Raw genomic sequence first — 13,387 nt, forward strand, 5'->3', positions numbered from 1 at the left:
TTTAGTTAGTATTTATAAAGTAGGTAGTAAAATGTGGGATTGTTTTAGCACTGAATTATTTAATCGTTAAAAAGATTTCAGTGCAGCATATTATTTAACTGTTTGACAGTGTAATGTTTCATTTTGACGGAGGAGGAGCGAATTAACCATAATTCAAAATCAGAGACAACAACATCTTTAAACAAATTTCAGTAATAATTCTGACAACAATTCAAACAAGATTCAAAATAAAGAACATTCATTACACTTGTAGGGTTTCTCTCCGGTGTGAGTCCTCATATGCACACAGGTGCTTGGCGCAGTCTGTGAGGTTATCATGCTGATTGCATTTTCTGGACAACTGTATCCTGTACCGTCTCAAGAATTTGTTTGCAGATTCTATACCTCCTTCCGATAGAGTTCCCAGCCCATAATTGTCATTCAGGGAGACTAACTCCCAAGAGTGTCCAAGTAGTTTGTGGACTGTGGGGGACATCTCACAAACAGGACGTGGGTAGGAAGTTAAGAAAAGCCTGTAGGTTTCTTTACAAAAGGCTTCCAGCTCATCCACCTTTGAGTTGGATAGCTTCCTAGTGCTACTGACAACCCTCAAAACAACAGCTACTCTCACCATAATCGCCCTCAATTTGTCTCTTCTTTCTTCACTATCGATCAATTCCAGAAGTAATTCTCTGACATCTCTTTCATACAACAACCTCCTGGCAACATTTCCTGTGGTTGTTGTTCCACTATTACCAGTACTATCAGGAAATGCCACTTTCAGTCCTGTTTTTTCTTTCATGTGGGCCTGAACTTTCAACTTGGCATTCTTTATGAACTGGACATCCCTCATGCATACACTTTCACTCCAATGATTGACTCCAGCAATTTCATGGTACAGAAGTTTAAGCAAAAAATCAGTGGACCTCAGTAGCATGTGCAAGCCTTGGACAGATTCTATATCTTTTTCTACAATGGGAGCTCGTTTTTGTCCAAATCTTGTGCTGTAGTCTCCTTTCTTGCTTTTTATTTCACCTGTCAAAGGATCTATATCTAGATTTTCCAATAGAGCCTTATTTGTCTCGAGAGATCTCGTGATGCGAAGCAAATCCTCACCAATGCAAGAGACCTCGTGTGCTTGGTCTAAGGACAGGTGGCAAAGGTCACAATAAGCACCTCCCATGCCAGACACTGCATTTGCTGCTTTTCTGTCTAATGCTGAGATCCGTATAACAACATTGAATTTGATTGCATGGTCATTCACAATGACACATATCTCCTCCAGCTCCAATTCAGCCATTTCCTTCGTAACTGGACCATACAATCTCAATCGTTCTATTGTTTCCTTTCCTAGTTGCAATATCAGAGGTCTGTGTGTATTTTGAGACTGTGGTTTGGGCTGCACCCAAACCTCCTTGCCATTTACTCTCAGAAAAATGGGACAAACCATTGCCATTGTTATGTTGTTAGTTTCTTCTGACCCCTTTTGATTAAAAATGCAATGCCCACCACTCCCATCAAAGCCAGTCTTATAAACAATTTCAACTTTTGATCTAGCAAGCTCCGTAAAATCCAATTGCAATGTACTTAACAGACGTTCACTTGTCATTTTGATCACTGGCAACAAGGGATATCTGATACCATTGTAGGGTTCATCAAGTTTTTGTGGTTTTGGAGTAATGCTTGAATTGAAAGTACTGACACGTTCATACCTGGGAAGTACTTGATACCCAAGCTCAGACTTTAAGATACCACGGGCTTTAATGTAGGGCACCTTACCAACCTGCAATGCTGACATCAAGAGGGAGGCTGCTGGAACAGTTATCTCGGATTTTGTCATGGGTTTACCATGACTAACAATTGAGTCTGCATACTCAGCAATATCCTTGTCCTTCTGGTATGCAATTCTACTCAAAAGCAATGCAGCAGCCTGTAATACAGATATATGTCCTCCATTTCGGCAAAGGAAATCATATCCTTATACAAGGAATCCATCCTAATATTTTGACGATGTTTTATAACATGAAGGATGTGCTTCCTAAATTTCTTAGGAGCTGGGGCCTCACTGTCTTGATCATCAGCTCCATCATCTTCATCATCACTCATGTCAATCAGCACTTTGTCAGAGAGATCACTAGTGTAAAATGGCTCAGTCCATTCAGGCTCTTCATATCTGTCCCTCTTACTAGAGGTAAGCTTTTTTCTCTTCTCACGTATTTTCATGAGCTCTCTGAACTTTTGTCTGTGAGTTTCCTCATCAAATTCCAGCTGAAAAAAGACATTGATCTCCAGTGAAAAATCAGTTAATGAAGCTTTTTTGTGCTTGGTGATGGTGCTTGTGAAAATTTTGTAGGCTTCCAATTTTGTTATGCTGTGAACTCCCATGGATGAGTGATAACATGAACGTGAACTTTCCTGTGAAATAGTGATGAGATAAAAGTCATGTGAACATATTACAAAATACATATAATTTGATTACAATTTGAAATGAAATCAACACACTTTAGATGTTTGAAGTACAATTATCTGAATTAATGTTAATTGTTATGATCACAATATTTCATAACTGAAATAACCTTATTTACAGCTTTGTTGTGCTTGCCGGTGAAAGCAATTGCTGGTCACAGAATCATTGAGTATTAAATGAACCCTCATCATACCGCACAGCTGTTGGACTGGCCACCACGGAATGATGGGTGGCCAACCCAGAAACATGTCTCAATTGTTGATAGAAATTAAAACTCCATTGTATAAAACTATATAGTATTTCACTGTGTTTAACATTGGATATGATGATTCAACCTAAATAATTTCAAATCGATTGGAAATGGTCAAAGAATGATCACAAATAGTGGATTAAACTCCTGAAAGCGCGCGCGCTATGTGTGTGTGTTTGCGGGTGGGGGAGCATTGAATTGGCTTCCTTTTATATAAATTTGATCAAAAAACACCCTTTAAAACGTTCTCTGATTGTATTATCGCTAGAAAAGATCATTTTGCACAGAATTTCACATTAAACATCAATTATGGGGATATAAAGGGTCCGCGTATGAAAATTTTGAAAATTCTGAAAATTCAAAATATCGAAATAACTTTGTTTGTGATGACACTGGAGCTCTGAAAATGTCATAAAACGACTTTTTGGGCCAAACAACCCTCAAGAACAGTATATATTGCCAATCAGACCATTCATTCATGCCTAAACTATCATGACCCCCCTTCGCGGCCCACTGTGTGTGGCTAGACTCTGATCCTGTACTAAATGCTTTAGTAACAAACAATATGCCTACTTGCGAAGAGTGTAAGATTAAGGGGCATAGCTATCGCTACTGTCCAAAAAGATACGACACTGTATTGCAGCACGATGATTCTTTGGTGGAATCTTTTTTTGGCTAATTTAAGTGCGCTGCCAGTTTTTACAGTTTTGTGAATTAAATGTTGAAAATGTTTCCTTGTCTTTAATGAGTGATTTTTATTTTTAACTTATTAAAAACTAATTCAAATTTAAAACAAATTCATTCATAGTTATTAGCAATTTAATACACACTTTACTTGAATTCATTGTATTCTTTCTGTATATTGACTGCTTATATAGTGCCGCGCCAGGAAAATACACCAAAATGAGAGCAAACTGGGGATTTTGAAAAAGTCATAAAATGCAAAGCCAGATCCAGCCAGAACCATTCTTGGTTGCATTTGTTAGGAAATTGTCAGTACTTAATGATAAAAGTGGTTTTTAGTGGGCACTAGAAGGCACTAACAACTATTCCTGGTCTTGAAACTGTGCAAAATGTGAAAAAGAGGGTCTAAATTTGCCTCTGCACGTAAATTTTTCCTAATCAAGAGGCATGATAAGGCCTATTTCACCAGAAAGATCATCCAAAACTGTTCTAGAAGGTATTAAAATAATCATTAAACCTTATAAGGCCATTTTTCTGAGACACAGGCATTTAGTGGCCATTTTCACTGCCAAAATTGTCTATATTTGGCGCGCTGCCAAAACTCAACATTTGAACATTTTTCAATTCGGTTTTTTGCACTTTATGTGTATATCTATTTACTAGGAGATGAGATAAAGAAAATGGGATTCAAAGAAAGTCGATTTTTGACCTAAACTATCATGGTGGCCCACTGTGATATGTTTCTTGAGATCACCTTTCTTAGCACTACAATATTAACATTTCTTGCACTTGTAGGGTTTCTCTCCTGTGTGAGTACGTTGGTGTCGGACAAGATTTGAATTAACAGAGCAAGTATATAATATGAACATTCCTTGCACTTGTAGGGTTTCTCTCCGGTGTGAGTCCTCATATGTATTGTGAGATAACCTTTCTGAGCACAAGAATATGAACATAGGTTACACTTGTAGGGTTCCTCCCTTAGGTGAAAACGTTGGTGTTGGACAAGACTTGATTGAACAGAGCAAGCAAATGAACATTCCTTGCACTTATATAGGGTTTCTCTCCCGTGTGAGTCCTTATTAAATGTAATGTGAGTCGACTTTTCTGAGCACTACGAAATGAACACTGGTTACACTTGTAGGGTTTCTCTCCCGTGTGATTACCCAAATGTTTCACAAGATCACTGTTCTCAGTACATGTATAAGAACAATCGTCACATTTAAAAGCTTTCCCAACAGGCGTTCAAGCATTTTCTTTGCCAAACCTGTCTGATGATCGTAAAGAATTTAATTGGACATTTGTAGTAGACATATCATTGATTGTTTCACCATGATGTTCTCTGATGTGTTCCACAAAGAACTCATCATAAAGGAAGTGAGCTTCACATTGCGGACAAATGAAACCATGTGATATTTCAGCCAACTCCTCCTGTTCAGTTTTTATTTCCTTTTTGATCGGAATTAGATTTTGGTTACTCTTTTCTTTATCAGCAGCTGTTGAGGATCTTTTACTCCGTGTTAACATGACAAATTTTCCTGGATAAATAACTGATTAATAAAATAAAAACACAGAAACTATCCAAATTCAAATAACTAAATCTTTAAAATTACCAGTGGGTATAAATAAATGGAATAGTATTAAATTATAATATTTAGACCACGCTTAGACATCCATATTCTATCAGTACCATGCAGCAATAATGCAGTTAATATATGTCATATCATAGTTATATAATAAAAATAACAAATAATATAGATTGTGGAAAAACGATAAATTTACTAATTTCTACTATTGAGACAAGATAAAATCAGTGAGATTCAATTAATGGTTAGATAATAGATGTACATATCAAAGATTATGATTGTTTCCTCATTTATTTGTGCAATAAACTGCAAAATTCTTTTCTTTAAATCAGAAAAATTCATTTCAAAACTAGCTCTAAAAATTTGTGGAAATTATTTCTAGACTATCAATGCAATCATTGATCATACCTCGTTGTTCAACTAATAATATAAAAGTGGAAGTAAACTGACATCCTTTACCCGTGAATACGCTGGTACCTATCTAATAAAATGTGACTGATCAGAACAAGTATAAAAGTTGTTATGTGAGAACATTCCTGGAAATTTTAGAGTTTCTCTGCCGTGTGAGTCCTCATATGTTTCTTGAGATCACTTTTCTGAGCACTACAATATGAACATCCATTACACTTGTAGGGTTTCTCTCCCGTGTGAGTCCTCATATGTCTCTTGAGATCACTTTTCTGAGCACTACAATATGAACATTCCTTACACTTGTAGGGTTTCTCTCCTGTGTGAGTCCTCATATGTTTTATGAGATCACTTTTCTTAGCACTACAAAATGAACATTCCTTACACTTGTGGGGTTTCTCTCCCGTGTGAGTCCTCATACAATGACTCTTGAGATTACATTTCTTAGCACTGCAAAATGAACATTCCTTACACTTGTACGGTTTCTCTCCCGTGTGAGTCCTCGTATGTCTCTTGAGATCACTTTTCTTAGCACTGCAAAATGAACATTCCTTACACTTGTAGGGTTTCTCTCCCGTGTGAGTCCTCATATGTCTCTTGAGATCACTTTTCTGAGCACTGCAAAATGAACATTCCTTACACTTGTAGGGTTTCTCTCCCGTGTGAGTACGTTGGTGTCTGATAAGCGTTGATTTAAAAGAGCAAGCAAATGAACATTCTATACACTTGTAAGGTTTCTCCCCCGTGTGAATACCTAAATGTTTCACAAGATCACTGTTCTCAGTACAGGTATAAGAACAATCGTCACATTTAAAAGCTTTCCCAACAGAAGAAGTATTTTCTTTGCCAAACCTGTCTGATGATCGTAAAGAATTTAATTGGACATTTGTAGTAGACATATCATTGATTGTTTCACCATGATGTTCTCTGATGTGTTCCACAAAGAACTCATCATAAAGGAAGTGAGCTTCACATTGCGGACAAATGAAACCATGTGATATTTCAGCCAACTCCTCCTGTTCAGTTTTTATCTCCTTTTTGATCGGAATTAAATTTTTGTTAGTCTTTTCTTTATCAGCAACGGTTGATGATCTTTTACTCCGTGTTAACATTACAAATTTTCCTGGATAAATAACTGATTAATAAAATAAAAACACAGAAACTATCCAAATTCAAATAACTAAATCTTTAATTACCAGTGGGTATAAATAAATGGAATAGTATTAAATTATAATATTTAGACCACGCTCAGGTCCATTCTAAACATCAAATGGCCTAAAGGTATGATGAGCAACAAAGCATTGTATGAAAGGTGCAAAGTTAAAAAGTTATCTAAGCGTATCGAACACCAGCGGTGGAAGATGTTTGGACACATTCTCAGGAGTATGGAGAACACCCCAGCCCAAACGGCTCTCTCTTTTGCTATTGAATCAGATAATTTATTCACTGGAAGATTGGGGAGACCTAGAATGAACTTGTTATCGGTTTTAAGAAATGATTTAATTAGTAGAAATTTGCAAATGGACAACTCTCATGAATTGAACGAAATTAGAGATATAGCTGCATGCAAAAGATGTTGGGAAAATCTTTTTCAAGGGTACAGTTTACCGCATTAAGGTATTTTTAAGAATCATTTTTGTTGGTAAAATCCTGTTTTATAATAATAATAATAAGACCACGCTTACAGCCCAGTTCCACGGCTCAGTTTTGCGACCAGATTTGACACAAAACTCCGCGAAAAGAGTTTTGAAAGGCAAAACTCCGCGAAGGCAGTTTTGTTTACAATGTGCGTTCCCACGGTTGGTATTTTTGGACGCAGATTTGCGCGCGCACGTGGGCGCATTATAATGAAATGTACCACGCGAGCGCCCAGGTTAGAACTGCTTTCACGGAGTTTTGGGTCATATCAAAAATATTTCTCTGTGCGGAGAAATATTTTTGAATTTCATTTCCGGTCGCAAAAATGTGAGAAAAAATGTGAGCAAATCTGGTTGCAAAACTGAGCCGTGGAACTGCAGGGTAAGACATCCATATTCTATCAGTACCATGCAGTAATAATGCAGTTAATATATGTCATATCATAGTTATATAATAAAAATAACAAATAATATAGATTGTGGAAAAACGATAAATTTACTAATTTCTACTATTGAGACAAGACAAAATCAGTGGGATTCAATTAATGGTTAGATAATAGATATATATCAAAGATTATGATTGTTTCCTCATTTATTTGTGCAAAAAACTGCAAAATTCTTTTCTTTAAATCAGAAAAATTAATTTCAAACATAGCTCTAAACATTTGTGGAAATTATTTCTAGACTATAAATGCAATCATTGATCATACCTCGTTGTTGAACTAATAATATAAAAGTGGAAGTAAACTGACATTATTTACCCGTAAATACGCTGGTATCTAATAAAGTGTGACTGATCAGAACAAGTATAAAAGTTGTTATATGAGAACATTCCTGGCAATTTTAGAGTTTCTCTCCCGTGTGAGTACGTTGGTGTCTGACAAGACTTGATTTAACAGAGAAAGTATATGAACATTCATTACACTTGTAGGGTTTCTCTCCCGTGTGAGTCCTCATATGTTTCTTGAGATCACATTCCTGAGCACTACAATATGAACATTCCTTACACTTGTAGGGTTTTTCTCCCGTGTGAGTCCTCATATGTCTCTTGAGATCACTTTTCTTAGCACTACAAAATGAACATTCCTTGCATTTGTAGGGTTTCTCTCCTGAGTGAGTCCTCATATGTAATGTGAGATTACCTTTCTGAGCACTAGAATATGAACATTCCTTGCACTTGTAGGGTTTCTCTCCCGTGTGAGTCCTCATATGTCTCTTGAGATCACTTTTCTTAGCACTACAAAATGAACATTCCTTACACTTGTAGGGTTTCTCTCCCGTGTGAATACCCAAATGTTTCACAAGATCACTGTTCTCAGTACAGGTATAAGAACAATCGTCACATTTAAAAGCTTTCCCAACAGAAGAAGTATTTTCTTTGCCAAACCTGTCTGATGATCGTAAATAATTAAACAAGACATTTGTAGTAGACATATCATTGATTGTTTCACCATGATGTTCTCTAATGTGTTCCACAAAGAACTCATCATAAAGGAAGTGAGCTTCACATTTCGGACAAATAAAACCATGTGATATTTCAGCCAACTCCTCCTGTTCAGTTTTTATTTCCTTTTTGATCGGAAAATTTACATTTTTGTTAGTCTTTTCTTTATCAGCAACGGTTGAGGATCTTTTACTCCGTGTTAACATGACAAATTTTCCTGGATAAATAACTGATTAATAAAATAAAAACACAGAAACTATCCAAATTCAAATAACTAAATCTTTAATTACCAGTGGGTATAAATAAATGGAATAGTATTAAATTATAATATTTAGACCACGCTCAGGTCCATTCTAAACATCAAATGGCCTAAAGGTATGATGAGCAACAAAGCATTGTATGAAAGGTGCAAAGTTAAAAAGTTATCTAAGCGTATCGAACACCAGCGGTGGAAGATGTTTGGACACATTCTCAGGAGTATGGAGAACACCCCAGCCCAAACGGCTCTCTCTTTTGCTATTGAATCAGATAATTTATTCACTGGAAGATTGGGGAGACCTAGAATGAACTTGTTATCGGTTTTAAGAAATGATTTAATTAGTAGAAATTTGCAAATGGACAACTCTCATGAATTGAACGAAATTAGAGATATAGCTGCATGCAAAAGATGTTGGGAAAATCTTTTTCAAGGGTACAGTTTACCGCATTAAGGTATTTTTAAGAATCATTTTTGTCGGTAAGATCCTGTTTTATAATAATAATAATAAGACCACGCTTACAGCCCAGTTCCACGGCTCAGTTTTGCGACCAGATTTGACACAAAACTCCGCGAAAAGAGTTTTGAAAGGCAAAACTCCGCGAAGGCAGTTTTGTTTACAATGTACGTTCCCACGGTTGGTATTTTTGGACGCAGATTTGCGCGCGCACGTGGGCGCATTATAATGAAATGTATCACGCGAGCGCCCAGGTTAGAACTGCTTTCACGGAGTTTTGGGTCATATCAAAAATATTTCTCCGTGCGGAGAAATATTTTTGAATTTCATTTCCGGTCGCAAAAATGTGAGAAAAAATGTGAGCAAATCTGGTTGCAAAACTGAGCCGTGGAACTGCAGGGTAAGACATCCATATTCTATCAGTACCATGCAGTAATAATGCAGTTAATATATGTCATATTATAGTTATATAATAAAAATAACAAATAATATAGATTGTGGAAAAACGATAAATTTACTAATTTCTACTATTGAGACAAGACAAAATCAGTGGGATTCAATTAATGGTTAGATAATAGATATATATCAAAGATTATGATTGTTTCCTCATTTATTTGTGCAACAAACTGCAAAATTCTTTTCTTTAAATCAGAAAAATTAATTTCAAACATAGCTCTAAACATTTGTGGAAATTATTTCTAGACTATAAATGCAATCATTGATCATACCTCGTTGTTGAACTAATAATATAAAAGTGGAAGTAAACTGACATTATTTACCCGTAAATACGCTGGTATCTAATAAAGTGTGACTGATCAGAACAAGTATAAAAGTTGTTATATGAGAACATTCCTGGCAATTTTAGAGTTTCTCTCCCGTGTGAGTACGTTGGTGTCTGACAAGACTTGATTTAACAGAGAAAGTATATGAACATTCATTACACTTGTAGGGTTTCTCTCCCGTGTGAGTCCTCATATGTTTCTTGAGATCACATTCCTGAGCACTACAATATGAACATTCCTTACACTTGTAGGGTTTTTCTCCCGTGTGAGTCCTCATATGTCTCTTGAGATCACTTTTCTTAGCACTACAAAATGAACATTCCTTGCATTTGTAGGGTTTCTCTCCTGAGTGAGTCCTCATATGTAATGTGAGATTACCTTTCTGAGCACAAGAATATGAACATTCCTTGCACTTGTAGGGTTTCTCTCCCGTGTGAGTCCTCATATGTCTCTTGAGATCACTTTTCTTAGCACTACAAAATGAATATTCCTTACACTTGTAGGGTTTCTCTCCCGTGTGAATACCCAAATGTTTCACAAGATCACTGTTCTCAGTACAGGTATTTAAAGAACAATCGTCACATTTAAAAGCTTTCCCAACAGAAGAAGTATTTTCTTTGCCAAACCTGTCTGATGATCGTAAAGAATTTAATTGGACATTTGTAGTAGACATATCATTGATTGTTTCACCATGATGTTCTCTGATGTGTTCCACAAAGAACTCATCATGAAGGAAGTGAGCTTCACATTGCGGACAAATGAAACCATGTGATATTTCAGTCAACTCCTCCTGTTCAGTTTTTATTTCCTTTTTGATCGGAAAATTTACATTTTTGTTAGTCTTTTCTTTATCAACATTACAAACTTTCCTGGATAAATAACTGATTAAGGCCAGAGGGGGAAGGGGGGGGGGGGGGGTAAATTATGGCACTTTTCTAGTTTTCACATATTTGATAATAGCTGCTGGAGACGAACAAGAAGAAAAAAACCGGATCAAAATCTGACCTTGCGCTTTTGAGATATCGCACGCTAAAATTTGAGGTTTACCTGTAATTACATGCTAAACTGGATCTTAAACGGCTGTAACTTTTTTGACCTTACGATTCCTTAGTTGAGAAAACCGGCCACTCCCTGATCTTGATTCTTGAGGTTTGGTACAGTGGTTTCTTGGACAATTATTCTCATACCTTACAAGACATATATTTATGTGGATCATAATTACATAATTAGCGGGGATCGAAATTATGGGGGAACGAAAATATGGGGATTTTTTTCAGAAATACAGTAATTCAGTACGAAATTTCAGAAATTCAGTACGAATATGGGGATTTTTTCCCATTTTTTCCAAAAATCCCCAAATTTCGTACCATATAAATATGTCTCGTAAGGCATAATATATGGAGCAGCGATATTTTTTATTTGACTCGGTTCTCGAATCATGAGGTTAACTATACAATTTTTGACATGTCAAAAATTCGGAAAATTTAATTGGTTAACCTCATAATTCGAGAAACGAGTCGAATAAAAAAATCGCTGAACCTAATATCTATATACTTGTCCCAGGAACCACTGTACCAAATCTCAATATCAGGGGGTGGTTGGTTTTCTCAACTAAGGGTTTTTACAAAATGTGTTTTGAGATAGATGCAATTCACTGTCTTCAAAATTTTGAATATTCACTGGAATGTATCACAGTTCGTTAGTTAGGACTTTGTATTATACACTTAATAACGTTTACTTACCTGGGGGTCCTTTCCGAAAAAACGCTTAAGTGGCACTTAAGTGTATGGTCGACTTAAGTAGAATTAGTGAAAGTGTTTCCGAAACTCTACTTATGTATTTCCCAAAGTTTACTTATTCTGTTTCAAGTTTGAGACTTGAGTACAAAAATGTACTTAAGTCGCGTTCAAAAATCAACTTAAGTGCAACTTAAGTGCACGTGTGAAAGCCGCGCTAAGACTCGCACTAAAACTCTGACCATTTGTACAATCGTGATGCGCGTTCTGTTTGAGATTTTACAGTTTATTGAACGCGTCTCTTGTTGTGCGGAAAAAGTAGCGCTTAGTTTCTTTGGTTCTGGGAGTTACCTACAAACTCTTCACATTATCGAACTATGGGATAGCACCATCATCCATTTATAAAATAATTGTTCGGGTATTTTGTGCAGTTTCTGACAGTTTCTGACAGTTGACGATTCGAGCAGACTAAGTCTTATTAAGGATGGTTTCTAGGACTATGGTCAATTCCCAAGTTGTCTTGGTGCAATTGATGGAACTCAAATAAGAATCAAACGAGGAGATTTATGTGAATCGCAAAGGATATCATTCGATTAACGTACAGCTGATATGCTCGATGAATCAGGAAATCACGTCATGCACAGTGAAGTGGCCCGGTTCGGTACACGACAGCACGATATGGAACAATAGCACAATTTGCTCCCAGTTAAACCGTGGCTACACTGGATGGCTGATAGGCGACAGTGGTTATCCGCTTAGGGAGAAAATAATTCTGTAATTATACTATTAGTTTGCAACCTTTCAAAAACTTGTTTTACTTTTAATATTTCGAGTTAGAGTTACAATTTAGGCACTTAAGTAACCTCTAGACCATACTTACATTTTAAGTGAAAAATACCGCACTTAAGTACGTACTTAGGTAAAATTCTCTACTTAAGTAAAAATACTTAAGTGCGAAATATGACTTAAGTTTTTGCACTTAAGTCTCATTTCGAAAATACTTATTGCTTAACTTTTTACTTAAGTACCATTTTTGACTTAAGTACCGTTTCGGAAAGGACCCCCTGGCCATTCCCTAAATGATTTTAGCCACTTTCAGTAATTAATGTCCTTGTATTTAAACTTGTCCCCAAACTTATTATATATCACCCTTCTCTCCAACAATACCAACAAAATCAATTCCTGTAACGGGCCCTTTTATTGGCCATCCCACTTTGTAGTCGACAGGGTTGATACCTGCTGCTTTTACACGAACTAGTATGTTGTCTGCTCCACATTTTGGTTTTTTGTAGTCCGATTTAAAGGAGAGGTTACCTCGACTAAAAACAGCAGCTTTCATGTTAGAGTAACCTGAATTTAGTTATTTAGTTAGTGTTTCTTAAGTAGGTAGTAAAATGTGGGATTGTTTTAGCTTTTTAGCACTGAATTATTTAATCGTTAAAAAGATTTCAGAGCAGCATATTATTTAACTGTTTGACAGTGTTTCATTTTGACGGAGGAGGAGCGAATTAACAATAATTCAAAGTCAGAAACAACATAATCTTTAAACAAATTTCAGTAATAATTCTGACAACAATTCATCCAAGATTCAATTTAATAAAGATTAACTATATACAAATTTTAAATTTCAATCATGAATCATCAGTAGTGACTATAAGTTCATTTTCAATCGTATACACAATACACGTTTATATATAATATTTA

The 13,387-nt window shown here is 36.1% G+C and overlaps 1 protein-coding gene across 1 annotated transcript; it reads right to left on the bottom strand.

The window, feature by feature from the left end:
• Window positions 1-7,775: 7,775 nt before the first annotated feature.
• LOC134826885 (zinc finger protein 271-like) lies at window positions 7,776-10,392 on the bottom strand. Its single transcript, XM_063839386.1, has 2 exons — window positions 10,029-10,392; window positions 7,776-8,399 (listed from the first exon to the last, which is right to left on the bottom strand). Exons 1-2 carry the CDS (start codon window positions 10,390-10,392, stop codon window positions 7,852-7,854), a joined length of 912 nt encoding a protein of 303 aa, XP_063695456.1. The 3' UTR covers window positions 7,776-7,851.
• Between the last annotated feature and the right edge of the window lie 2,995 nt (window positions 10,393-13,387).

Source organism: Bolinopsis microptera, chromosome 2 (genome assembly GCF_026151205.1).
Source record: "Bolinopsis microptera isolate Bmic1 chromosome 2, MBARI_Bmic_1.0, whole genome shotgun sequence".
NCBI classification, from domain to species: Eukaryota; Metazoa; Ctenophora; class Tentaculata; order Lobata; family Bolinopsidae; genus Bolinopsis; species Bolinopsis microptera.